This window comes from Neophocaena asiaeorientalis, unplaced genomic scaffold, assembly GCF_003031525.2.
Source record: "Neophocaena asiaeorientalis asiaeorientalis breed wild unplaced genomic scaffold, Neophocaena_asiaeorientalis_V1.1 scaffold40, whole genome shotgun sequence".
In the NCBI taxonomy this organism is placed as follows: domain Eukaryota; kingdom Metazoa; phylum Chordata; class Mammalia; order Artiodactyla; family Phocoenidae; genus Neophocaena; species Neophocaena asiaeorientalis.
This window is the reverse complement of record NW_020185335.1, coordinates 6,278,119-6,305,750: the sequence shown is the minus strand read 5'-3', so window position 1 is coordinate 6,305,750 and position 27,632 is coordinate 6,278,119. Positions and strand designations below refer to the sequence as shown.

General features: G+C 45.3%; 1 protein-coding gene across 5 annotated transcripts in view; it reads right to left on the bottom strand.

Annotated features, from left to right (window-relative positions):
• The window catches only part of WWOX (WW domain containing oxidoreductase), a 976,751-nt gene extending 959,858 nt beyond the window's left edge, over positions 1-16,893 (bottom strand). For all 5 annotated transcript variants that reach the window (XM_024735508.1, XM_024735509.1, XM_024735512.1 and 2 more), the window contains exons 1-4: positions 16,680-16,893; positions 11,333-11,397; positions 8,419-8,476; positions 5,306-5,484 (exon numbers count right to left, since the gene is read on the bottom strand). In XM_024735508.1, coding sequence (XP_024591276.1) covers positions 5,306-5,484; positions 8,419-8,476; positions 11,333-11,397; positions 16,680-16,786 — 409 coding nt within the window. In that variant the 5' untranslated portion in view covers positions 16,787-16,893. The remainder of the gene's footprint in view (positions 1-5,305; positions 5,485-8,418; positions 8,477-11,332; positions 11,398-16,679) is intronic.
• Between the last annotated feature and the right edge of the window lie 10,739 nt (positions 16,894-27,632).

Here is a 27,632-nt window from a genome sequence, read left to right as displayed (position 1 = left end):
AAAAAAAAAAAAAAAAAAAAAAAAAATCCCACTAGTTTAAGTCTTGTTGACAACCAGAAAGGAAACTATAATCAGGCATTCCAAGATTCCTAGTGTAATGACCCCATATGAGTAAGTTTTAACCAAGAAAATGACTCTAAGGTGGCCTATGGCCTCAAATTTACGGGATCTTTTGGAAAAACTGAGGAAGAAAAGTCAAAGGCATGATTTAGGCTAGAAGGCAAATTTTAGTAACACTAGGTGTGGAAAAGAAAACAAAGATCTGAGGGTGGAGAGGAAGAGAGTCTGGTTCATTACTGTCAAAGTGTGGGTTTAAAATGTTAACAATGAATACACTTTTCTACATGAAGAAAAGCACTTCTCTTGTATTACCGTAGAACTGGTAGAATCTACACCAGATATGGATTCATCGCGGTGATGATTTGTAGGATAAAACAATATGGCAACTCCACTTCACACTGTAATTTCAACACATGATTTTGCAACAAGACCCCAAGCTCTAAAAAGCAGGCTCTCTAAGCCAAAACAACCAATTTCAACATTAAACTACGACATTTGGGGATTCCCACATGGAAATCCAATACCTTCATTTTGTTTCAAGAACAAATTTGGGGTTCACTTTGATAGCTTGAGCCAATACTTTTTATATCTCAAAGTATATAAATTTTGGTATGTAAGTGTGTGTATACACGTACACACATTATTAGAATCCCTGTAATGAACCTTAGGGAGGTTTATTATATATAACGTAAATACCAATAGAAAATTAAAGTGTCAGTCCCAAAATACATTTTCCTGGTGTATGCTAAGGTGGTCAGCTTGTATACGTTCAGGCAAAAAAACAGTTTTGTTCTTGTTAACGGGTCCTCTGAATCACAAATCGAAACCAGGCCAGGCTATTCCAGATTTCAAGTCACAACATTCGAAACAGCCCAGTGTTATGAAACTTCAAAGGGTCGAAGAAACTTTTCATCCTGACTATACTCGGAAAGGGATTCAAAAACCAAATTTTAACCACTACTGGTTTAAGACTGGAAGTTAGGAAGAAAGCTTTATCATTCATCATTGCCAGTGAACAGGGGACTGAAAATAGCTAAGCTGTGCATACTTGTTAATATTTTTTCAATGGTTGTTTGACAGAACCTGGATTTCACTCCGTGGGTGCCACGATGATCAATCTGCTCCCTGCAACTATCTGCACGATTTCCAACAAACGTCCCCGCTCCCAGGGACAGTGTGCAGGGCAGGCGCCGCCCCATATTTAGGCCTTCAGGTAACCCCTCGTGAGAAGGGTCCAGCCTTGGAGGAGCACATGTCAGCCCTCAGATTTGAGAAGGCAGCATTTTGTACTGAGCTATTTATAAGCAGAGCCCAATCCGCTCGATTGACAGGCCGAGTCTAGAAAAGCAGCTATGGCATCTTCCGCAACAGGAAACCTCCGAGACCCCCTCTCCAGAGACTTCGCGTTAAGGTCCATATTTAATGATCACCATGTTGAAGCCATTTCCATTCGTTTGTTTTCGTTTTTTTACCAAATCAGAGTCATCGAGCCACTAACTCCAGGTCGCCGTGGACACCCGCCCCTTCCTGCCCAGCGTTAAGCTGAGCACAAACAGAAATGAACTCCTCCCTTGCCTCTACAGCTTAGCCGTCGGGACCGGGGCTCCCGGCCTCGCGGTCTGCTGGCAGAAGGAAGCTCTGGGTGCACAGGTGACTTCCCCGTGGACACTGAGAGGCTGAGCTCCACCAAGACAGGTCCACAAGCTACAGCGCTCAATCTACACGAAGTTCTTAGGGTTCAGAAGGCTCATTAAACAAAGGTCGATGAGAGAAGAGTGTCATTTCAGAGGCTGCAACGTCCTAAGGCCTGCAGCTCCCTAAAGCTGGGGACAGAGGTGAGGCAGGAGACACAGGCACTGGGGGGGCATCCCCAACAGACACGTATGTGTTGCCACCATCTTCCTCGTGGCCTGGAGCATCCACTTTATCTAAATTTTACCTAACTTGTGGCTGACTCACAGCATGCTGGGGTGATCTTATTTTGAAAGGGATTAGACCATCTGATGCAGGAGTAGGCAAACGTTTTCCATTAAGGGCCAGACAGTAAATATTCTAGGCTGTGCAGGCCACAGGGTCTCTGCCGTATTTATGCAACTCTGCTGGTCACATGAAAACAGCCACAGACAAAACGGAAATAAACGGGCGTGGCCATGGTCCAGTAAAACTTTACTTGCAAGATCAGGCGGGGGTCAGATTTAGCCCACGGGCTGTAGTTTGCCGACTCCCCATCTGGACAGCTGAACCCAGTCAACCGCAGTATCTGCCTACAAACTTCCAAGAATTCAAAACGCTTTATTGTGGCATTTCCTCTGAATCCTTCTACCGACCTGATCCACCCTGATCTTTATAAGCTGAATTAATACGCAGGACTCCCTCCAATTGCCTTCGGAACATAAAATATCCAAAGTTCAAAATACAGTTCTGTATCACTTACAGCCGGGGTGGAGGGGGGCGAGGTACCCAACATGGACGACAAGAGAGAATATGGATAGAGGCCACGTCAAAGGGGGCAGTGTCTTGGCACGTCCCTGCCGTCCACCAGGGAAGGCGTCCCCTCTCACCACCCGAGCGTCCCCTTCACAACAGAGAGCCCCCTCCCAATGGCAAGTCCAACAGAGAGGTGCCTTGCAGGGAATTCAAAAACACGAACAAAAAGCATCACTGGGAACACCAGAATTGTAAACCAACCTTTGTAAAGCCAATTAGGTTACCTGTGTTTTTAGCTGTGGAATCACCACTCTCAAAATAAAGACCGGTATGTTTTTTAACAGCCCACTCTGCTCCCAAGAGCACAGACATCCATGAGGCTAAAGACTGGACAGTTCACACATAGGAACCGGGCTCCCCTGAGCAGCAAGAGGAAAAGTGCAGGCCAACGCCATTCAAGCTTCAAGAGGAGATGACTCCCGGACGCCGAGGAGTGTTGGGAGTGAAGATGCCTGATTCATTCTGCGCTCAGCTGTTCCATTTCAAAGGGGCAGAAACAGAGTGGTGAGAGCGATTTCTAAATTGGCGTGTTTCATAGCTCAGGAGAAGGAAGAAATTTATCTGGAAGGCACAGCCGACTTGGACAAGGACACTCTCTAAGGCAGCCGCGTGGGATATAAAAGCTGCCTAAGTGATGACGGCAAAGCCACGGGCTTGCCTTCGGCTCTTTTCTTTAAGCCTGATGCCACGGCTGCAGCGCCAGAGTTCTTTGCGAGGATCTGATTGCCTGGAATGTTCGGTCTGATGTTATTTCAAATATTAAGCAGACAAATCTCCAGCACTCCCCTAGACTCGGGCTTCTCGAGACTGGAGGGGTCACGGGGAGACCAGGCAGAGCTGAAGGCAACAAAGGTTCGAGCTGGGGAAATGGGGATGGGGGGTGCGCTCGGAGACCTTCCCCAACCTCCCTTCCAGCCTGAGCTGTCCGACTTACCATCACATGTGACTGGATCACAGGCACCTACTTGCAGGGCCCACAAAAAAGATCGGGGACCTCAGGAAGGGGAAGCGGTAGCTGGGAAGAGGCACAGAGCTTGCCTCCGAAAGGTCCGAGGTCCACTCTGACCAACGACACATTTCTTCTCAATGCTTCAGAACCTCCTCCTCCCTTCCGACCAGGATGCAATACCCAACTACACGTAGCTCTTTGAACATTCTGGACCAGTGCCTTTAGTCCTGGATTATGATGTCATAGGCCTGACGTGGCAAATCTTCAGCAGAGCTCCAGGAGGCCTGCCATCGAACGTCAGACAGAGCCAAGTTTGAACACTTACGCACAAACCATCAGGAGTCACTTATCTTACTAATGAAAGGAAGAAACTGTCTAGCCACGAGATTAAGGGAATGAGATCTTTTAGTTAATTCTCTGGTTAACTGAGTGTTAAATAAGAAGAGGTATTTTACTTAAGTCCTTATTTTTTCTTAATTATTCTACACTGTCTTGGTCCGCACGCTCACGTAACGGTAGTCAACGCCATCAACACGACATACTGCTTCCTGGATGACTGAGGATCCAGCTGTTACTTTTAATATAGCATCATCAGCTTTTCCTATCGATGACAATTAAATAGAATGAACCACGATGTGATTCAGAAAACCGAACTGAACATATTCTGAGCCCAGGATGAGGTCTGAGAGTTGATTTTAAATAAATCCCTTTCATTTAAAAAAAAAAAATTCCATCTGCTTCTTTGCCTTAATGGACAGGTACAGTCAAAAGTTCCGCTCTGGGACCGTAGCCTGTTAGATTTTCAACCCTGTACTATAAAACAATTGATCCTCCAAGAATGTATGTCACTTCCTATACTTGCCCTGATGATACCAGGGAATGCTTCTGCAAGTTCAAGAAGAGGTCACCGAAAATTAAGCAAGACGGAGAAAGAAGTGCAGGGGATACACAAACCGGTGAGGAGACAAAGCTGGTGAGAGAGAAGGCCAGTGAGGGGGGAGCACCATGAAGGGTGACAAGGAGAGAACTTGCCAGAAGGCAGCTGAACACAATTCCATGTTTTGTCTCTGTAAATTAACCTGAGGATGCATATCCTTACTCAAAGCAGCTGGTTCTTACAGAGTCAGATATTCCTGTCAATGGACCAAAGCAAAATAAGAATTAAATCATCTGGAGAGTGAATGCAGGAGCATCTGCTTTGCCACAGCTTCTCTACCAGCCCATGAGGCTAAGGAGAGGACACCCCCGGAGCCCCTCCCTCATGACCGTCACCGCAGTTAAACGCGGGCAACCAAGAGGGCAACTAATTCTCCGACTCTGCAAAGAAATAAGATCCTGTTCTCCAAAGAAAATCATATTCTCCGTAACCAACAGACAGCTGCAATGTCCTTTGTCCCAAAGCCCTGACACACCACTGTTCCCGATATTCCATTGCCAGTCAGCGTTGGGCCGAAGAACCCAGGTAACTGGACCATGTCCGCACACCACGCAGACCAGGTCAGAAACTCCTAGACAGAGCCAGCTGTCTCTCATCTTTAAGAACCAAAATAGCCACCGTCTTCCGCTGAGTGTTCAGCTTTCAGAGAATTCAAGGTCAGCCCTGACACGGCCCTCCTTCCATGGAAACTCTGGGACTGAAAAAGGGCCCAGAACTTCAATGACACGATAGCTGAAAAGGCTCTAAATACCTTTTAAATTAGAGAACCACCAAACAAAGTTTTCTTATGGTTAGACTAAAGCGGATTTCATCATAGCAGTGACAAAAAAAATAATAATAACAACCACCATCGCTGTCAGTTAACAACCTACCTATTCCCGAATTCGCTCCGGTAACCACGACCACTTTGCCACTGAAATCCCGGCCCTGGAGGATTTCCATGGCCGTTGTGCTGCTGTCGTATCTCTGTCTGGTGGTTGGCTTTGTAGGATTATCGTCCACAGTAAATGCCAGTCTTGGGTCCAAGTAGGTAGTTCTTTTATTTATGTGGCTGCAAAGAAAAGGAGAAAGCAGTGAACCTACAGTACTGAACACAGGCATTTATAATTACAAGATAATCTTATAGTTTAGGCTAGGCAAACCCCATTTTTCATGGACTAAAAAAGGCTTATTCTTAACCCTGGAAAGACCCGGGTCCATTTAATCTATCTTCTGGCCTCCAGAAGGATTATATTCCTGCCTAGAAAGACAGCCATCGAAGCATTTTCTTCAGATCTGCCTGTAAAATAGGCTGTTACAAAGCACTGCCTTGTACCCTCAGATCTCAAACATGGAGTAGGCTTTGGGGTTTTTCTCTTTTAATTCATGTAAATGTGGCTATAAGATCCATCAGGCACTCTATTGTCAGTAGATTTCAATTAAATCTCTTATGTGCAAGGGCCTAAGAAGATTGGTAAAGAAGTAGAAAACTCAAAATGATAAAAGACAGTAAATATGAAACCAGCCTACTAAAATTCTAATAATTTTCATTATAAGGCTGTACTCACACACTATAGTTTTGATTTGGAGTTGATTGAAATCTTGTAGAAAGAATATTAAACTATACTGGTACTATAAACAGTATATTAAAATACATCAGTACAACCTGTTCATACAGATGAATAGGTTGCTCCTTACAGAACAGGTTTATTTTTTACATTTTAAATGTGATCTTGGGGTTTGAGATAGACCTCAAAATATCTTGAAAACTATTAAGAACTCTCCAGAAAGAAAGATTTCATGATTTAAAATGCATTTGTGGGAATTCCCTGGCAGTCCAGTGGTTAAGACTCAGCACTTGCACTGCCGAGGGCCCAAGTTTGATCCCTGGTCGGGGAACTAAGATCCCGCAAGCCCCACAGTGCAGCCAAAAAATAAATGAAAACATTAAAAAAATGTATTTGTAATGTGTATGTGTGTGTAAAATTATATACAGTTTAAAATCAATACTCATCACCCCATAAACACTAAGACTCAAGAATAATCCAACTTTCATTTTACTTATAACCACAGATGCCAGGTAAGCATTTTGACTCCAGTGTCTTACAGAGGACAGAGCAGGCGGGGAGCCGGGTGATCTGGCTCACAAGAGCCAAATGTGCATCTCTCTTCCCAACTCCTCAGTGACTTTACCTCGGTAGCTGGAAATAAGCTATAGGGGAAGTATTTATACCGCGGAAACAAATATGGGCTTTTCCCCCCAGGGAACTGGTTGTTAAGCATTTACCAGCACACCTCTCTAACGGGATCAGAGTGGGAAAATGACTGGCCAGGCAGCCTAGCGCTCGCCTCCCTTAGGGCATTTCAGGGACTGAATGAGCTAATACTACAGGTATAAGGTGGTTAGAACATGCCTGGCTCATGTTAGGTCCCAGATGCGTGGTTACTGTTGCTGTTTGTTATTGGAATTTATTCCAAGGATAGTTTTACAGAAGAGGATGCTCAAAACATTCTTTATAATTACAGGCATACCTTGGAGATATTGCATTGCAGGGTCAGTTCCAGACCAATGCAATAAAGTCCGTGTCAGGCTTCCCTGGTGGCGCAGTGGTTAAGAATCCGCCTGCCAATGCAGGGGACACGTATTCGAGCCCTGGTCCGGGAAGATCCCACATGCCGAAGAGCAACTAAGCCCATGCGCCACAACTACTGAGCCTATTCTCTAGAGCCTGCAAGCCACAACTACTGAAGCCCACACGCCTAGAGCCCATGCTCCACAACAAGAGAAGCCACCGCAGTGAGAAGCCCGTGCACCGCAACAACGAGTAGCCCCCGCTCGCCCGCTGCAACTAGAGAAAGCCCGCGTGCAGCAATGAAGACCCAATGCAGCCATAAATAAATAAACTTTAAAAAAAAGTCAGTGTCGCACGCAATAAACCAAGTCACACAAATTGTGTGGTTTCCCAGTGCATATGAAAGTTATGTTTACACTACAGTCTGTTAAGTGTGAAACAGCATCGTGTCTAAAAAAATATACACACCTTAATTAACAAATACTTGATTGCTAAAAAACGCTAACCATCACCTGAGACTTCAGTGAGTCACCAACGTTTTTGCTAGTGGAGGGTCTGAAATATTGCGAAAATTACCGAAACGTGACAGAGACACGAACTGAGCAACTGCTACTGGAGAAATGGAGCCAAAAGACTCCCTTGAGGGGGAGTTGCCACAAACCGTCAATCTGTAAAAAACGCAGTATCTGCAAAGTGCAATAAGACAAGGTCTGCCTGTACAGACGCCAGATCACAGGAATTTAACAACATCAATGCCCAGTAGGTAATTTGATAAATTACAGTATATCTATACAAAATAATACTATATAACCGTTAAACATCATTGTCTTCAAAAATTTATAAAGATATGAGAAAATGCTCATAAGAATTATGTGGAAAAAACAGTTTACCAAACAGTTAGTGCAATACATTTTTTTTTAAGCACTTATATAGAAAGACTGGAAGAAAAAAATCCAAAAATTGCTAAAAGTAGTTAGTCCTGCTGATAGGATTACAGTTATACACTATATAATATTTTCCTACGGTCAATGTATATTCCTTGTACAAAAAAGTTCCTATTAAAAAGCAGAATGGGACTTCCCCAGTGGTTAAGAATCGACCTGCCAATGCAGGGGACACGGGTTCAAGCCCTGGTCCAGGAAGATTGCACATGCCGTGGAGCAACTAAGCTCGTGTGCCACGACTACTGAGCCTGCGAGCCACAACTACTGAAGCCCACACGCCTAGAGCCCACGCTCCACAAGAAGAGAAGCCACCACAATGAGAAGCCCGCGCACCGCAACAAAGAGTAGCGCCGGCTTGCCACAACTAGAGAAAGCCCACGCACAGCAACGAAGACCCAATGCAACCAAAAATAAATAAATAAATGTATTAAAAATAAATTAATTAAATAAAAAGCAAGATGGCTGAGAAGTTTCTTTGTAGACACTTACTCGACAAAAAACATTTGTCCATTCTCATCAGTTTCTTGTTCCCATCCATAGGGCAAATCTGAAACACAGAAGAACAACAGGTCTATGTGGGGGTGGGGGTGGGGTGGTGTGGGGTGAACGGAAGCCCCTGCCCTTCCAGCCCCAGACCTATCCCACCAGACCAGCAGGTCACGTGCTCCAACTATGGCAGGTACAGAAGGCCCATTACCCCAACCAGACTCTACATTCTGCCTCTTGCTTGGAAGTAACACTATTTCATTCTTTTTTTTTTTTTTAATTTTATTGAAGTATAGTTGATTTACAGCGTTAACTTCTGCTGTACAGCAGTGACTCAGTTTGACATATATTCTTTTTCATATTCTTTTCCATTATGCTTTATCACAGGATATTGAATACAGTTTCTTGTGCTATACAGTAGGACCTTGTTGTTTACCAATTCTATATATAATAGTTTGTATCAGCTAAACCCAATCTCCCAATCCATCCCTCCCCCACCCTCACCTTCGCAACCACAAGCCTGTTCTCTATGTCTGTGAATCTGTTCCTGTTTCGTAGATATGTTCATCTGTGGCACATTTTAGATTCCACATACAAGTGATAACATATGATATTTGTCTTTCTCTTTCTGAGTTACTTCACTTAGTATGATAATCTCTGGGTCCATCCATGTTGCTGCAAATGGTATTATTTCATTCTTTTTCATGGCTGAGTAATATTCCTTTGTGTTGGGTTGGCCAAAAAATTTGTTCAGTGTTTTCCATAAGATGACTCTATTAGTGCTTAGTTGTCTAACTTCATTTGAAACAATTTTGTTAGACTGTACTGTGACAGCTGTCGTAACAGCATGCCTTTTAAAAAAAACATCAAAACTGGTGAATTTTTGTGTAGCCATTTTAATATTGAAGATGGAGGGAAAAAAGCAACATATTCAGCACATTATCCTTTATTATTTCAAGAAAGGTAAAAACGCAAATGAAACGCAAAAAAAGATTTGTGCGGTATATGGAGAAGGTGCTGTGACTGATGGAACGTGTCAAAAGTTGTTTGTGAAGTTTCATGCTGGAGATTTCTCACTGGACAATGCTCCATGGTCAGGTAGACCAGTTGAAGTTGATAGCAATCAAATCGAGACATTGAGAACAATCAACATTATACCATGCAGGAAAGAGCCGATATACTCAAAATATCCAACTCGAGCGCTGAAAATCATTTGCACCAGCTTGGTTATGTTAATCGCTTTGATGTTTGGGTTCCACATAAGTTAAGCAAAAAAAACCTTCTTGACCGTATTTCTGTATGCAATTCTCTACTTAAACGTAAGAAAAATATTCTGTTTTTAAAACAAATTGTGACGGGCGATGAAAAGTGGATACTGTACAATAATGTGTAACGGAAGAAATCGTGGGGCAAGCAAAATGAACCACCACCAACCACAGCAAACCAGTCTTCATCCAAAGAAGGCGATGTTGTGTATATGGTGGGATTGGAAGGAAGTCCTCTAATATGAGCTCCTTCTGGAAAACCAACGATTAATTCCAACACGTACTGCTCCCAGTTAGACCAACTGAAAGCAGCACTCGACGAAAAGCGTTCGGAATTGGTCAACAGAAAACGCATCATCTTCCATCAGGATAATGCAAGACTGCATGTTTCTTTGGTGACCAGGCAAAAACTGTTACAGCTTGGCTGGGAAGTTCTGCTTCATCTGCCGTATTCACCAGACACTGCACCTTCAGATTTCCATTTGTTTCGGTCTTTACAAAATTCTCTTAATGGAAAATATTTCCATTCCCTGGAAGACAGTAGAAGGTACCTAGAACAGTTCTTTGCTCAAAAAGATAAAAAGTTCTGGGAAGATGGAATTATGAAGTTGACTGAAAAATGGCAGAAGGTAGTGGAACAAAACGGTGAATACGTTGTTCAACAAAGTTCTTGGGAAAATGAAAAATGTGTCTTATTTTTACTTAAAAACCGAAGGAACTTTTTGGCCAACCCAATACCACATCATCCTTATCCATTCATCTTCTGATCGACAGTCAAGTTACTTCCCTGTCTCGGCTACCGTGAATAGTGCTTCTATGAAGAGAGGAGTGTGTGTAGCTTTTTGAATTATGGTTTTTTTCTGGATATATGCCCAGGAGCAGGACTGCTGAATCATATGGCAACTCTATTTTTAAGACTATTTCATTCTTGGGAATTCCCTGGCAGTCCAGTGGTTAGGAGTCTACACGTTCACTGCTGGGCCTGGGTTGAATCCCTGGTCGGGGAACTAAGATCCTGAAAGCCATGTGGCCAAAAAATAAAATAAAATACTATTTCGTTCTTGATCATTCAACACTCCATTCAGCTTCTGCTTTTCACAAAACCCTTACTGGTTGCTCCAACCAACATGAATTCTCCCTTGAATGAATTCCCAGAACGTATCTACACTACAGCAGGCACCCAATACCGTTCATATGCTGACCTGTGAAGATTCATGTTATAGACCGGTTGCATTTTTTTCCCAAGGGCACATGTTGTCTTTTCAAATGGACCCTCAACCTCTTGAGAGCAGGGACCTCCTTACACTTCTATTCCATGCATGACACACTTACTCAGAAGCACCTACAAGTCAAGGCAAGCTTTACGGATTCTATCAAACGCTGATATATTTAATTCCAGGATAGGAACCAAGACCAACTTTACAAACAGTGCAACTACGGAAAACTCTAATGAACTGTGAATTCAAGGCCCCTATTATTTTAATACTTTCTTATTTAAGAAATCATCCTAAGCACTCCACCCCAAGAGCTCGTCACTTCCTTCTACCGAATCCTACAAACTCCCCAGAGGGAGAGTCCAGCTCCTGTGACAGTTTTCCCATCTGATTAATGCTTTAAATACAAGGGTCTCTGCTTTACGACAACATACAAACCTCCTGCTATTCGCTTTCTTTTCCCGGTTTTCGGATGTTCCCACTGAGTCTTCTCTTCCGTGTGACTGTTAAAAAAAAAAAAAAAAATCCACAGAATAAGAAGTAAGTAAAAGTTACACTTCTAAAAATTAATCAATGGCATTAATTTTTTTTGTCCCCCACGTGATACTCACTTGTTTTCCTTTCCTGTTGCATTTTAAAAAAAAAAAAAAAATCCACGGAATACGTAGTAAGTAAAAGTTACACTTCTAAAAATTAATCAATGGCATTAATTTTTTTTGTCCCCCACGTGATACTCACTCAAGAGTACTCAAGTCAGACAGTCAGAAAGAAATATTCAGATTATAAATGTTACTGTTTGCATCAGGTCAAATTCTCTAGTTTGGAAGCAGCAGCAGACTGGGAAAAATCTCCCGAAAACCTGTATCTGTTAGCTGGTGGTGAAGCCAGAGGAAGGGGACTTGACCCCAACTGGGGGTCAACTCTAGGAATCTCGCTGAATCACTCAAAATACCTAAAGAGGTGTTTTGTTTTGTACTTGTTTTAGTTTTATTCCAGGATAAATTGAAAAATTTCAGTCAAATTTATAATGCTGATATGCATGTACCATTTAGATATAACCTTAATCTTCTTAAATGTTTATTCTTTCCACAGATTTAACTTCAAAGTGTTTTTTAAGCACTGATTCCTAATTTCATCCAAGACGGTAAGGCAGCTCCGTAGGTCAGTCACTCACCTTTGGAGCCTCAATTTCCTCATTTGCATAATAATCCTAGTATTCATCTGAGGAGAATGCTACGAGGATACTGTAAATAAAGGGTTGAACACAGTACTTGGCATAAAAAGCCCTCAAAAGTTCTATTATTTTCAACAAATCAAATATACAAACTAGTCTGATTTCTGTGCCAAACTAGCATTTCATCTCAGAAGAGCACACACAGTTATCAATGAAACCATGGGCCAATAACAGACTAGCAACACCTGTCAACAGCTGATCCAGTGTGGAGAAAAACATAAAATTACTTCATCAAGGAAACAGCTGCATGTTTCAAGAGGCATTCAGAGTTCACATGCTCAGGCCAAAGTAGAAAATAATACTTAATCACTGACAACCAGATGATAGAATATTCCTTCCCTATCCATGATTTTAAAGAGAATAAATACAGAGAGCTTGTGAACGCTCTTGTAAGACGTTGCACGTCAAAAGCAGGGTCTTTCCAGGAACTGCTGGCTTCCGGTGTTTTTGCAAACTATCGGTGGCCAGTACAAGGACACAGTGGACACTGGACTCAAAAGGCCAAAGACCTGAGCTCCTGCACTGCCTGCACTCAGTGAGCCAGTCTCCCTAGAAGCACATCCACCTCACAGAGCTGCTGGAAAGGTAAGAGACACCATACCTGGGACAGCGACTGGTGAACAATTAGATCCCTGTACAAACAGAGGGTATCAGCAAGGACCAACTCCCACCTGTGTTATCGCCCCACCATCAAACCCTGACTGCAGAAAGGAAGCCCAAAAAGGAGTAAGAACCAGGTTACATTTGGTAATTCGGATCCCTTGGAGAAGTTTTTCAACCTCCAGCCTCAGTTTCCCCATCAGTACAAAGGGGAAAATAATGGCCCTACTACTTGGGGTCATAGAGGACTCAGTGAGTAACGAACGTGTGAAGAACTAAGAACCGTGCCTTTGACAGAAAAGGATTATTTTAAATAAACTTTTATATAAAAATTAAAGGGTGTTCCTTTCTCATTGTAATCTAAAATGACTTTTTAATGAACAGAAAATTACAACACATGTCCCCAAATTATCTTACTCTCCTTTAAACAGAAGCCCTTTTTTCTTTTCTTTCAGTAAGCTTTTTGTCATTTAAAAAGATAATTAACAGTGATCTTAATTTAAAACAAAGGGATCAAAATTAAATTCACACCACATTACACGGCTATCACTTTCAAGTATTTTCCTCTAAGTTGTTTTTTTCTTCCTTAAGCATAGTTTCTTGGAGTTAACTGGGAGACCCAGAGCCACTTGTGGACGGGGCCCGCCTCCCGTCGGGGCAGGCCAGCCATCCCTCTGCTGCCAAGAGGCCCGGGCTTCAGAATAAAAGGGGGGCGGGAGTGGAGGACCCAGGACGGCCCAGGCGACGGCATCCACAGCCCCCAGCACCAAGACCTCGTCCTTCGGGCCCCACCCCCTGGTTAAGGCAGAGGGGCTTCTCTGGACCGTGCTAGAGAAGGGAGAAAGGCTCATCAGCTCTCTGTGGTAACAGGTCTGTCCTCGGCAGCGTGAACGTCCCCTCCATGGGAGCCCAGCCTGGGGGGCCTTGAGCCAGGGGACACGTGTGTCTTTGAGGTCTGAGTGCACCCTGGGGAGTGTGAGGGAGCCCGAGGGGTTGACAGAACCCACACAACAGAAGAGGGGCGAGACTACGACGGGGTTTCCCACAAGACCCCAGAGGCCTGGTTGGGAGCTACAGCCTCTGCCCTTGGGCACAACCCTGCCACGGTGGGATGAAGACCATGGAAAAAAGGAACGACTGCAAGGGCAATCTATCAGCCAAGTTGCCCAGACCCCAGGGGACAAGTGACCTTCTAGAATCAGGAGTGAAAAGAAGGATCAGGATGCTTGCAGGTCAGGAGAGATCAAGGGGGACTGCTGGGAATCCAGGGTCAGGATGGGTCAGGGGCATCCTTCCACCCCAAGCCAAAGAACGGAAGGCCGGTAGGACAGGAGAGAGAGTCTGCAGAGGTACTCCCACCCCCCAGCTGGGAGCCCGCCAAGCCTTGTCACCACAGTCAGTGTAAACAACAGGGCCAGATACCGGGGTGGGGGTGGGGGGCAGGAGGCAGAGAGGGGCGTACTTTTCAGAGACCGCATAGGCGCCACGGAGTCCCCTGGCCATGGGCTCCCAGGAAGCTGTCAGCAGAGCTGGCTTGGGCGTGTAGGTCTTACCGAGTGAAAGAAGAACCCCAAGCCCAGACGGTGGATGCCACCCAGGAAGGCAGCAGATGGGAAAGGCCACCCAACACAAGCTGAGGTGCAGGAGGCAGGGTGAGCGAAGGCGAAGGGGCCTCCAGACCGAACGGAAGGTTCCAGGCGAACTTGAAAGGAAGCCAGGGAGCTCTGGGGGCAGCAGCCCGAAGGGGACAGGCCCCACCCAGAGCAGGAGCAGAGGAGCCCCCCGAAGCCGGCAGGTAGGCCGTGCGCATCTTCGTGTCCCCAGGGCCTAGAACACCACCTGCCCAGGGAGGCCCGCGGGAAACCTTCCCTAGATGAGCTAACTGACTCGTTCCCTGGATTTACTTTACGGCGCCAGGATGCTAAGCATGGGGGATACAGAGGGGAACGAGAAAAGGCCCCCACCCTCACGAAGTTGACAACCTGGGGAGGGACAGAGAGCAAAACAGGGCCGAGTAGAGCATAGAAAACTACAGACAAGGGAGAGCAAAGTGGTGGAAGGCAGGCGCAGGGCCGATGCAAGGGAACGCTCTCGTGGGCAGTGACATTTAAGCTCAGCTCTGAGGGATGAAAGAGCGCTTCAGGCAAAGGCTGAGCAACAGCAAATGCCCATTCAGGAGTTGCCCAGAGCCCGCCAACTGCCCCCTGGCTCCCTGCTGCTAGAAATGCCCCTTCAATTCTCCAGAGCAGAAATCTTCCTTCTAAAGACACAAACCCGAGGTCACTCCCTGGCTCCAAGTCTTCAGTGGACACATGGGTCCTGCTGACAGACCCCAGATCCTCCGAGGCACAGAAAGGCCTCCATAAATCAACTGTGTCCTTCCTTCCCACCTCAATCTTCATGTTCCTGCACCACCACACAGGCTGCGCCTCTGTTTCTTCTACCTGGGCTGCCCTGCTGCCCCTTGACCTGCCCACTTCTACCTGTGCTCTAAGGCACAGCTCAGGTGCCCACTGCCCCAGGCACCTCACCACCTACCCACACAGCTCATGCTGGACAGGCTGCCACTCACTACACACATTGCGTGGGGACCACGTCACTGCACGTCGCTCTGTCCTATAAGACTGGGCACTCATGAAAGTGACAAGCGGTCTTATGTTTTTACTTTTTTTTTTTTTTTTTTGCCGCGACGTGTGGCATGTGGGATCTTAGTTCCCCCACGAGGGATCGATCCTGGGCCCCCTGCACTGAGGATGCGGAGTCTTAACCACTGGACGGCCAGGGAAATCCCAACGAGTGGTCTTATTTATCTCAGTAAAACCAATGCCCAGCAAAGAGCCTGGCACAGGATACATTCCCAATGTGTCTTGAATGAACTCACCAAGGTCGTTTCCTCCTGTTTTTCTTTCTAGCAAGCCACCGAAGGCAGCAGAGGCTCACAACCTTGGGCAGATTAGAATCACGTGGGAAGATTTCACAACCTACCACTAGGGGCGGGAGGCGGGGCAAGAAAATTAAATGAGAATCCCTGGAGGTGGGAGCCAGGAAAAGAGAGTTTGTTTCCCAGGTGTTGCAAATCACCGATTTACATCCTTGCTTCTCAAAGCCGTAACCTGCCTCAGCTGGAAAGCTTAAAAAAAAAGAATCCCTATGTTGGCAGCCTGCTGCATGAGCGTCTCTGTGGAGACCCCAAATCTATAGTTATGATGGTCCCCAGGTGATTCTAATATCAGGCCTAGAAGGTGCTGTCACAGCTGCAGAAATCAGGAAAGGCTAAGAGTTATCCAGCATTGAGTATGTTTAGGCCTGTACTAAGCCTTTACGTACAGGGCCTCAACTAAAACTCTCCAACCAACGTATTTAGCAGGTAAGAAACCCGTGACTGAGAGTTATTCCAATGGCCCAAGGTCACACAGTAAGTGGTGAGAAAAAGGGTCTCCGGGTGTTTCCAAAACTTTGCTGAGAACTATAGTAAAGCTGTATTAGCCATTTTATATGTATACATATATATATATACACACATAGTTATACTAGGACACTTGTTAAAAATACACACTCCTAGGTCATCAACCCATACGCCCCAGAAAGGATTGGGGCATCGGCATTTTTTTCTCATTTTGGGGGGGGCAAAGGGAATGAGGCCGGTCTGCCATCCTTGCACCGTGCAGCGCTGCCTACTGGGCAGCAGAGGGCGCGTCTGAGCGCCGCCAGGTGACCCCCGCTGGACCCAGGGCCAGAGAGGGGGATGGCCCGTCCTCAGGACCCCGGCAGCCTTCCCCCTGAAACTCTTCAACCATGACTTCCACTTCGCCCTCCCAGGCCAAGCCTGAGCGCGAGCCCGCGGCCCTCCCCGCGCAAGTGGCATTCGAAGGCAGCGTGGAGTCCCGGGCAGGTGAGCGGCAGGGTTCCAGCTGCGTCCCAAACCCGGCGGCCCCCCGGCGGCCCCCTTACTTGGCATAGTAAACCCAACCGTCCTTGGTGGTTCTCTGCTCCCAGCCCGGGGGCAGCTCGTCCTCGCTGTCCGTGTCGTCCAGGCCCGCGTAGCGCAGGGCTGCCATGGCTGCAGAGGAGGCGCCCGGTCACCCGCTAGCTCGCCTGCTGCCGGGTCTCCGCGACCAGAACTCACTCCCGCTTCAACCGAGCGCCGCGCGCCGCCAGCCCCGAACGCTCGCGCCTGCGCACTGTGCCGCCCGAAGCCCCTCCTCCGACTCGGCAGGTGAATCCAGTCTCCGCAATTGCGCAGCTGCCGGAGTCAAAGGAGGCGGGGCCTGAGAAGACCTAGGGGGAAAGCACCCACGAGCTCGCACGGCCGCTCGGCTGGAAGTAAAAGCCGGTTGAGAGTTCTGTGGCTCTGGAGATGGAGTCGAGCTTCGACACCTCCCAGCCGCAGGCAAGGGGGCGTGGGCATCCAGTCACGGTCCAGGACTCCGCCCGTTGCTGGGCGACCCGTAATCACTTCCGCGTTGTTCTAGCCAGTCCCTCAGGAGCTACAGCAATTGGGCATCCTGGGAAATGTAGTCCAGACCCTGCAGGAATAGAGCGTGGCGCGGAAAGGAAGGAGGCAGCTGCTGGCTTTCTGGGCTGTAGCCTCTCCTTTTTTTAGGGCATTCGGAAGAATGAATGTTCCTGCTCAGACACCTTCCAGAGCTTTCCATGACCCAGGCTGATTCACAAACTTTGTTGTGCATGTAAACTCAACGCTGTAAACAGTGGGAAGCATTAAAAACACAAATTCCTGCACCTTCTGATGCCTAGTCCTGGAGAAGTTTCTTCTAGCCACAGCGTGGTTCTGTTGATAATAAATGGCCAACGTTTATGGAATTTTCCAGAACATTCCGTGCTTGGAACTTGCTGCCTAGCTCATCGTTACAGGGAAATCTACTGACCGTGATCTCTCTGGCCTAGGTTTCAGAAGAATGCAAGCCTCCGTAGAGGAATTATGTGTTTCAAAGGGATGAAAATGGGGAGAAGGGATTAGCTTTTTATTTTCTTCAAGTCTTGAGACTGATATTGCTTTGGGATTCCTGCTCTGTATGCTCTTTAGGGGAGACACTTGCTGTCCTTTGAAGTTGCCCAACCAAAAGCTAACTTAACGAAACCATATTTCAGTTTTAACAGACCCACTATCCCAACTCAGATCTATCACATCACTCTTTCCAAATCCAGGTACATTTAAGTGAGCTACTATTAATCTGCTGCCTTTCTGCTTATCCCAATTTAACCCCTTGCCCCTGTCACCCAAGCCAAATTATTCCTTTGATATGAATAGGAAATTAGGTCACAAAATCCCCTAATGGTGGAGAGGGGGATGAATAGAGTCAAACTGCTTAGACTCGGTTTCTCCAATGATTATCTTTAGCCTGTGCTCTGCTTCTCAAGGACCTACTGCTTAGATTTATCTTGGAGCCTTAGATTTATCGCCAGAGCCTCAACTGGCACCTGTTGCCTATGACTTGGCATCATTCCACAGGTGGTGATACAGTATGGTGTCTTCCTCAAGCTGGGTAGTGCTCCGCTTGGCAGGATTCTCAACTTCTTGTTCAACCCTCTGCTCTTCCTACCACTTTAAAAGTTCCTCTAGTCTTCTCCTGCCATGGACACAGAGCTCCTCAACTTCAACACTACTGACATTTGGGGCCACATAATTCTTTGTTGTGGGGGACTGTCCTGTGCTCTGTAGGATGTTTAGCAGTATCTCTGTCCTCTACACACTAGATCCGGTAGCGTCCCTTTTCTTTCAGCTGCAACAACCAAAAATGTCTCCAGGCGTTGCCAATTGTGCCCCCAGTTAAGAACCACTGATCTACACTGAAGGTAAATCAGGAAGTTACTAGCATGTGAATCAAATGCTGAGATTTACTGAAGGCATTGAAGACCCATTTCTGGCCAGAGATTCACAAGATGGTACTCAGATCCTGCTGGTCGCTGAGTTCTCTAGCATTTACTGAGGGCATCTGCCTCTCTAATTCCTAGTCCATCTGCAGGTGAGAGACATGTGCTTACAAGTCTGGCTGGGTGGCCTGGGCACCAATCATGGTCCCAAGTGGTTAGGATGACCTCATTTTATTCCTCTCTTCCTACATCTTACCTGTGGCCTCTATCAGAAGGTCAAAGAAGAAGGACATTCAGGCATTTGGGGACTTGTGTGAGTAAGCATGCCAGATTTTAGGATTTATAGTCTTTTGGCTTCCCTGAAACTAATATTGTTTTAGTTACACTTATTCGATTGCAAGCAACAGAGACTCACTCAAAAGTTTATGATCAGGATGCAAAAGAGCTAAATTAGATTGTTGTCACAACCTGTGGGAGCCCAAGGACAGGCCTGTTTTTTTTCTGTCGTGGGTTTCATGGTCTTTTGTTCCTGTTCTGTGTTCATGGGCTACCTTTGTTTTTTTTACTCTTTCCTTCCTGGCTTCCTCTATTCATAGTTTCTGCTTCACTTGGACTTCAGCTTGGATGCAATTTTAACTTTGGATCTATCAGAGGGTGAACCCCGTTTAGCTTGTAAGATTATTATGGGTTTGAGGAGTCTTAAGTATGGGAATGAGGCAAGGTCCTCGACAGGTGCTTACGAAAGCCTAAAGAATGGTTTCTTATTGTAAAGCCAACTGAATCACATTGATCATTAGATAGGAGGTTAATTAAAAAAAAAAAAGTCAACATGTGGTTATAAAACTACACACCAGATGGTGCTATGTACCCACAATTTTAAGGCTAAAGCCCAATTCCTGACAGGGATTTCTACATTTGAACGTTTCTTTTTGATCACTTCTGAAATAACTGATAATTTATGAACAAAAGACTGATCACTTTTCTTCTGAAAGCAGTTTGGCATCACTCATGCAGTGGGCACAAGTTTTAATGTAACACTCCTGAGACCACATTTCTTTAGTTCATCGTCATGACCGGGATGGTAGTCATTTCCTCCCCCTTCAGACACACAAACGCCCCAACAGTTCTGCAAACCTGCTTTAACTTAAGCCACCATTCCTTAGGAAATTAAGTTTTGGTGCCAGACTCAACATGTTAATGAAACCTGGGAAGCATCCTGGCTCTTCTGATAAACTTCTCATGGAAGATAACCAATAAGCAAAATTATTGAACAGGATTCTTAGGGAAAACTCTCCTGGTTAATGTGGACTTAGGAAGAAGGTGTTTTTGTATTTCACTTATTCAGTCAAACACACAATGAGTGAAAACTAAAACTATGCTACGTTTCTAAGAAAAGCCAAGGAAAATGAAACACCTCCTGCATCCAGAAATCAGTCAGTTAGAATAAAACCAACAGGCACGCAAAGGACCATGGCTTGAGGGTTCTGAAAGCAGTTCCAACCAGGACCTATAGGTATGCAGAGACGGGGAGAGCTTTGGTGATAAGGTTTCCTATCATTTATCTTGGGAACCAAACTCAGCTACTGTCACTTACAAGCTGTGTGTGACAGTGGCCAAGTCACTTACCTTATTCCATTATTATCGGCCCAGTTTTTACAGATGAGGAAAGGGGGGCACAAGGAATTGAAGTATCTTGCCCAAGGTCACTCAGTGAGCAAAAGCCAGCAGGATCTGGGATAGAACCCAAACAAGGGCACTTGCCCCAAACTCATCCTCTCAACCCACTGCCCCACATGCTGCCTTTCCAGAACAGAGCTCCCCACTGCTGGTCCTCGGGTACATGCCCAGGGGTTTTCAGTCCTCCATGAGCAAGTGAGAAAAATAAGTAAAGGAAGTGAATTTTTCATAAAGCTAAATATATTCCACTTAAAATACTGCGGGGGTGGGGGGGGGCGGTCCTATGAGATGACATCTGTTCTTTTACTTTCTGGTATTCTATTCTTTTCCTTTTCCCCAACATGTTTTATTATGACATTTTTCAAACAACCAGAAAAGTTGAGAGATGAGTTTAATGAACATCCAGAGTATCCCACCTCCAGCACACACACCTAGATGTGGTCATGCTTCACCTTCTGCCGAATGGGCTTTAAAGACACGGAGCTTGATTGCCTGAAACATTAGCAGAGAGTGATTTTGTTTCATTTTGAAAGTCCTTGAGACTGAGTACGAATGCTCATTTTTCTCCTGGGCTACCGGTAGGCACTCTTCCCTGGTGAGCTCATTACATCCATTGCAGCAACTTCTGGGAATTAGACCCTTCCATTTGGAGACTTCATTCGTTTAATTTATGTGTAAAGGCCCTACGCTTCAATGTAGCTTTCTGGTATACTTGCTAACTTGCCAACATTCACAAAATTCTATTTCAGCCTGACTTCATTACTGTCTCCTTTCTGTCCTTCAGGGAAAGAATCCCCCTCCAGGGGGCAGTCACGTTGCCATGAGGAGTCCATTCTATTTAAAATCTTCCACCTCCTGTTTAGAGTGTCTTATTTTAGCAGCCAAAGCTTCCAAGACGTCTCTCTGAGCCACACCTGTCACGATCTTACAAATGAATTCTTCCAAAGACTCCAGGTCCTGGAGCCCAAGATTCACCCCAGATCCTGCCAGACATGCAGGTATAAATATACCGGGGCTCGGGGGAGCAGCATAAAGAAAAAGAAAAAGAGAGAGAGAAATGCAAATCAAAACTGCAGTGAGGTCCTACCTCACACTGGTAGGGATGGCCATCATTAAAAAGTCTAGGGGCTTCTCTGGCGGTCCAGTGATCAACACACCAAGCTTCCACTGTAGGGGGCATGGGTTTGATCCTTGGTCTCGGAACTAAGATTCCACATGCCATGGGGTGTGGCAAAAAAAAAAAAAAAAATGTCTACAAAGAACAAATGCTGGAGAGGGTGTGGAGAAAAGGGAACCCTCCTACACTGTTGGTGGGAATGTAAATTGGTGCAGCCACTATGGAGAACAGTACAGAGGTTCCTCAAAAAACTAAAAATAGAGATACCATATGACCCAGCAATCCTACTCCTGGCCGTGTATCTGGAAAAAACTGTAATTGGAAAAGATACATGCACCCCAACGTTCATAGCAGCACTATTCACAATAGCCAAGACATGGAAACAACCTAACTGTCCGTCACCAGAGAAATGGATAAAGAAGATGTGGTGTATATATATATATAAAATATATATATATATAAAATATATATAATGGAATATTGCTCAGCCATAAAAAAGAATAAAATAGTGCCATTTGCAGCAACATGGATGCAGCTAGAGATTATCACACTCAGTGAATTCAATCAGAAAAAGAACGACACGAGGATGAGGATGCTCAAGCAGCCCTGTGGAGAGGCCCACAGTGTGCAGAACTGAGGTATCCTGCCAGTAGCCAGCATCTCCTCGCTAAGCCACAAATGAACCACCTTAGCAGCAAATCCTTCAGCCCTGACCAAACCCTCTGGGGCCTGCAGTCTTGACTGACATCTTGATGTAACTCCGTAAGTGACACTGGGCCACAGCCATCCTACTAAGCCACTCCTGTACTCCTGACCTTCAGAAACCGTGTGAGATGATAGACATTTGTTGTTGGTTTTAATTGTTGGGGTAATTTGTTAAGCAGCAATAACTAATAACTATAATTAATACACCCTCCTTTTGCTTTCGCAGAGGTAGAATCACATACTTCCCTCTAGGATAGCATTCAGTAAGTAACATTGAAATTGTCTGGTTATATTTTTCTATCTCCTCCATGTCTGTAAGAACCATCAGATAAAGCACAATGTCCAACTCACTCGTCTCGGGAGTCCTTAGCACCCAGCAGGAAGTCCAGCATAGAGCTTTGCCCACATAGACATTAGTCAAAGTTTCTTAAACATCAAAGGACTGACGGCCTATTTTCCCCCTTCCATAGCTCAACATGCGTAATTACATTAGACCTCAGTTTCCCCATCAGGAAAATGGGAGTAAGGTTAATGCCTGCCTCTTAGGGGTGAGGTAAAATCACATGAGATAATGCACATAATAAGGTCTCATTCAACAGTTCTTGCTATTTATTAATCATTAATATAGTCATCGTGTATTCCCCAAACCTCAATGTTTTCATCTAATGGGGCTAATAGTCCCCACTGAATAATAAGAGCTAATATTCACTGGGCATTTACTATGTTCCAAGCACTGTGCTAAGCACTCACCAGGAATTATGTAACTCTACCAGCCCCACTGTGAGGTACGTATAACTATTATTCCCACTTTACAGATGAGGAAATTGAGGATTGGGAAGGTAAAAGTTGCTTCCAAATCCGAGAAGCAGTAGTGTTGCCCTAGAGCCTAGTTTTCTCTTGACTCTTTACAGTGGCATTATATACATCATAGGGTCCAGAAGAGATCATAGTTATGAACCTGTGAATTGTAAAAGACTGTTTTCAAACTAAGGGTCCTTACTGCTCTTGACCAACATGCTGTACTCCTAGGGACCCCTTCAGAGGGTGACGGAATGAAAGGAGATTGACGACTGGGAGCCACTGAGTAGAGAAGGCTCTCCCTCCTCTATTATGCTGATTAAGGAGCATAAAATTAGTGGCCAAGACTAAGGAAATAAAATCGCATGGCTATGGTTCTGCCCACAACTACTCCTGGATCCCTCATTCCTAACAACTCCTTAGCACAGGGTGTTTCATAGTCCAAAGTTGTACCCAAGTACAGTATTTGTTTAATAAATATCAGTTCATTAGACTTTGGTTAATCATAAAGATAGATATTAAAATAGCTTTCTAAACCTAGATAAAATCTATCTCTAATAGAGATTGGTATTGTGGGTGAAAGACATGATAACAACCTAAAAGAAGTATCTTTAAATTGACGCACATAACTGTTCCACCCACCTTTCCTCCTTACAGCCAGCTGGAAAAAGGACATGATGCGTGGAGCTCAAGCAGCCTCGTTGGACCATGAGATGAGGGTCGCACTCAGGGAAGTGAGAAAAAAAAAGCTACAAAGAGGCTAGGTCCCTGCCAACTTCATGGAACTCTCATGTTTACTCTTTACTCCCCAAATTCCATACATTTCTACATTTCAGTTACCCATGTTATTCCTGCATCACTTTAAACTTGATAAAAGAGAAAATGTTAGTTAAAACGCCGTTCTACAGAAAGACATTCCCTTATTGGAGAGAGTTCTTGCAGTCAGATTTCTAGAGAGGCTCCCTTCTTTTGAGACATTTCAGAGCTGGAAAACTAGAGGTAAAATGGGAAAAATAACGACTAACATTTTTGAGGATTTGCCTGTCTCTGTGTCTTGCCCTTTATAAGCAATGGCTCTAGCTCATTCAATTCTGGAAAGAACAATCATGAAGTAGGTAGTGAGGTGCCGAATATACAAATAGACAATGGCCAGGCCATACATGACAATGGAACTCTGACCTACAACCTCTGCAGCAGCCAGTCTGGGAAGCCAAACTACTATGTCTGCAGCAGTTGGCTCAGAATGGTCAGCACTGGATGAATGACAGCCATGTTCCCTATATTTTGTTCCTACTTCCAACTCAGGACCAACCAGAGAAAGCCGAATACGATCCCCAAACCCACGGCAAGGTATGCCCCAATTCTAGTTAGCCCACTTCCAATTTCCCAGCCAATATCCTCCAATCAGGGCACACCTGACCCTCTTTTCTTACTGGAAAGTTCTGTCTGAGAGGTTAAAAAGGGGCTATTACTTTAAGAGGTACGTGACTGAAATCTGGGAAAGGGAGAGCTCCCTGCCCTCAGGCCTAGAGTATATACAAGGTAATTTACAGGCAATTGCTTTACATAACTCTAAATAGAAAGGAGGGGGTTGGAGGGGTATTTTGCCTCCAGGTTACTCCTAAAATCTGAGAGAGGACACCTGACTTTTAAATACTGTCACGGAAATATAGTAGTCCCCTACCCCTGTATTTGAGGGGGATACATTCCAAGACCTGCAGTGGATGCCTGAAACGGCATATAGTACCAAGTCCTATAGTCTGCCTTGGTATCCACAGGGGGCTTGGTTCAGGATTCCCACCCCCCAATCCCCAAATCTGCCGATGCTCAAGTCTCTCATATAAAATGGTGTAGTGTTTTTTTTGCACATAACCAACTCACATCAACCCGTATGCTTTACATCATCTCTAGATTACTTTTAATACCTAATATGATGTAAATACTGTGTAAGTAATTGCAAGTACAATGTAAATGCTATGTAAACAGTTGCTCGTGCATGGCAAATTCAAGTTTTGCTTTTTGGAACTTTACTGAATTTTTTTTTTCAAGAATATCTTGGATCTGAGGTTGATTGAATCCAAGGATGCAGAGCCCGTGGATACAGAAGGCCTACTGTATACACTGTTTTTTCCTGTACTAATGGGTGGGTAGCACGTACAGCATAGACATGAAACCGTACAACCCAAATTGCGATTTGAATCCACTGTCTTTTGATTAAAATCATATATCTGGTCACAGGACTTAATGAAGCTCATATTCTTTATGTCTAGGGAGAAAGAATTCAGGAGAGCCAAAGTGATAGGTAAGAAGTGGATTTATTGGGACTTCCCTGGCGGTCCAGTGGTTGGGAAGCCGTGTTTCCACTACAGGGAGCATGGGTTCTATGCCTGGTCGGGCAACTAGGATCCCACATGCCGCTCGGCTGACCAAAAACAAACAAAGAACAACAACAAAAATTGAAGTGGATTTATTTAGAGAGATCCACACGCCATAGACAGAACGTGGTCCATCTTAGAAGGCGAGAGCGGCCCTGGGAAAAGCACACTCCACAGAGCGTGGGCGTTCTTAGAAGGTGAGAAGCCACGAGTCGCAGGGAGGGTGTGTGTGTTAGTTTTTACGTGCTGCGTGCGTAATTTCATAGGCTAATGAGTGGGAGGATTATTCCAACTATCTTAGGGAAGGGGCGGGGATTTCCAGGAATTTGCCACCGGCCACTTTTCGGCGTTTTACCGTCGGCCTCGGAACTGTGGTGGCGCCTGTGGGCGTGTTCTTTAGCATATGCTAATGTATTACAATGAGCTTGTAATGAGGCTCAAGGTCCACTGGGAGTCGAATCTGCCGCCATCTTGGGCCTAGTGGGTTCTAACCAGTTTTTGTCGCCACTAAAGGCTCTGTCTTTCTTTAAGGGTTGAGCCCTGCCCTCTTCCTTCCTGTTTCACACGTGCTGGACGAAGGGATGACTCACGACCCAGGACAGAGGGAGCCGTGCGAGGTTTCATCACGCTGCTCAGAACAGCGTTCAAAACTTACGAAATGTTTATTTCTGGAATTTTCTGTCTCATATTTTTGGACCGTGTTTGACTGCGGGTAACTGAAATCTCGGAAATCGAAATCGAGGATAGGACGGGATTCACACTAGAATAGTGTGAAACTATGAACTACCTGTTTACAAACGGCTATGAGGAGGTTCTGCCACAGAAGGTAAATGTTAATTTACAGCAGGTGAAATAAGGGCAAGGAGAGTTTAGGGGAGTAGAAAAGACTTGGTGTTTTCTTTGCGCTTTTTTTTTTTTTTTATCCTGGTTCGCGGGCCTCTCACTGTTGCGGCCTCTCCTGTTGCGGAGCACAGGCTCCGGACGCGCAGGCTCAGCGGCCATGGCTCACGGGCCCAGCCGCTCCGCGGCACGTGGGATCTTCCCACACCGGGGCACGAACCCGTGTCCCCTGCATCGGCAGGCAGACTCTCAACCAGTGCGCCACCAGGGAAGCCCTTCTTTGCGCTTTTGACTTGTTCTTTAGTTGGTTGTTATTGGGCAAATTTGAATTTTTCTCCCTCTGTCTTCCTCCAACCTCTCTTCCTCTCTCCTCGCTCTCTCCACCCCCTTGTCTAGTTGTGCATCCTTGTAGGCGAATTTCCTATTTTCTCTGAGCCAAATGGTCCCATATGTAAAAAAAGATTAACAGCTCCTAGTTACCTTTTAGGACTATCAGGATAATTAATTACCTACTACTAGTCCAGGAGTAGGTAAGCAACCAATACAGAGTTTATTTTACCATATTTCTCCACTTTTTTTCTAAAGGTGTGTTTTTTTTTTTTCCCCTTGGCTGGGCGGCTTGCAGGATCTTAGTTCCCCCACCAGGGATTGAACCTGGGCCCTGGCAGTGAGAGTGCTGAGTCCTAACCACTGGACTGCCAGGGAATTCCCGATTTCTAAAGTTTTTAAATTGCCCAAACTTACAAAGGTGTGCCAGCTACACCTGAATTCTGAGCAGTACACAGTTACCTGGCAGCAGCATGAAGCTGTCGATGAGAAATTAGTCAATCTAAGAAAGAATTGGAAAATTTTATTCAAGCCAAATGTGATGAGTATAACCCGGGAAGAGCATCTCATAAAGCTCTGGGAACTGTTCTGCTCATTAGAAGTCAAGACACAGGGTCATTTGAGACAGAGGGCTGTACATGAAATGATGTATTCTTTTTTTTTTTTTCTACTGCCGAACTTGGAGGCTTGCAGCTTGCAGGATCTATCGTAGTTCCCTGACCAGGGACAGAACCCAGGCAGTGAAAGTGCAGAGCGCTAACTACTGGACTGCCAGGGAATTCCCCAAATGACGTGTTTTTGTTTTGTTTTTATTTTTGCCCGTGCCGCGCAGCATGTGGGAACGAACCCGCACCCCCTGCAGTGGAAGCACGGAGTCTTAACCACTGGACTGCCAGGGAATTCCTGAAATGACCTATTCTTGACAGTTTACATAATCCAGATTTACAAAATCAAGAAGGAATGTTACCTTTTAAGGGGTCTTCTTGTTGATGCTAGGAGAATGTTGCTGTTTATGGTTGAGCAGGTATTCCTGCTGATGGGGGTGGTTTGGTCAATGCATAGTGTGGATACACAATGCACAGTGCGGGGGAGAAGGGAAGCTAAAGGGCAGAGAAGAATTTTTATGTTTAAATTTTCCTTGTCTTGACATAAAATATGAATTTTATTTCACAAGGGGAAAAGGGCATATTCCAAGAGAACTCCAGAAAATGAGCCAACCTTCTCAACCTCTGC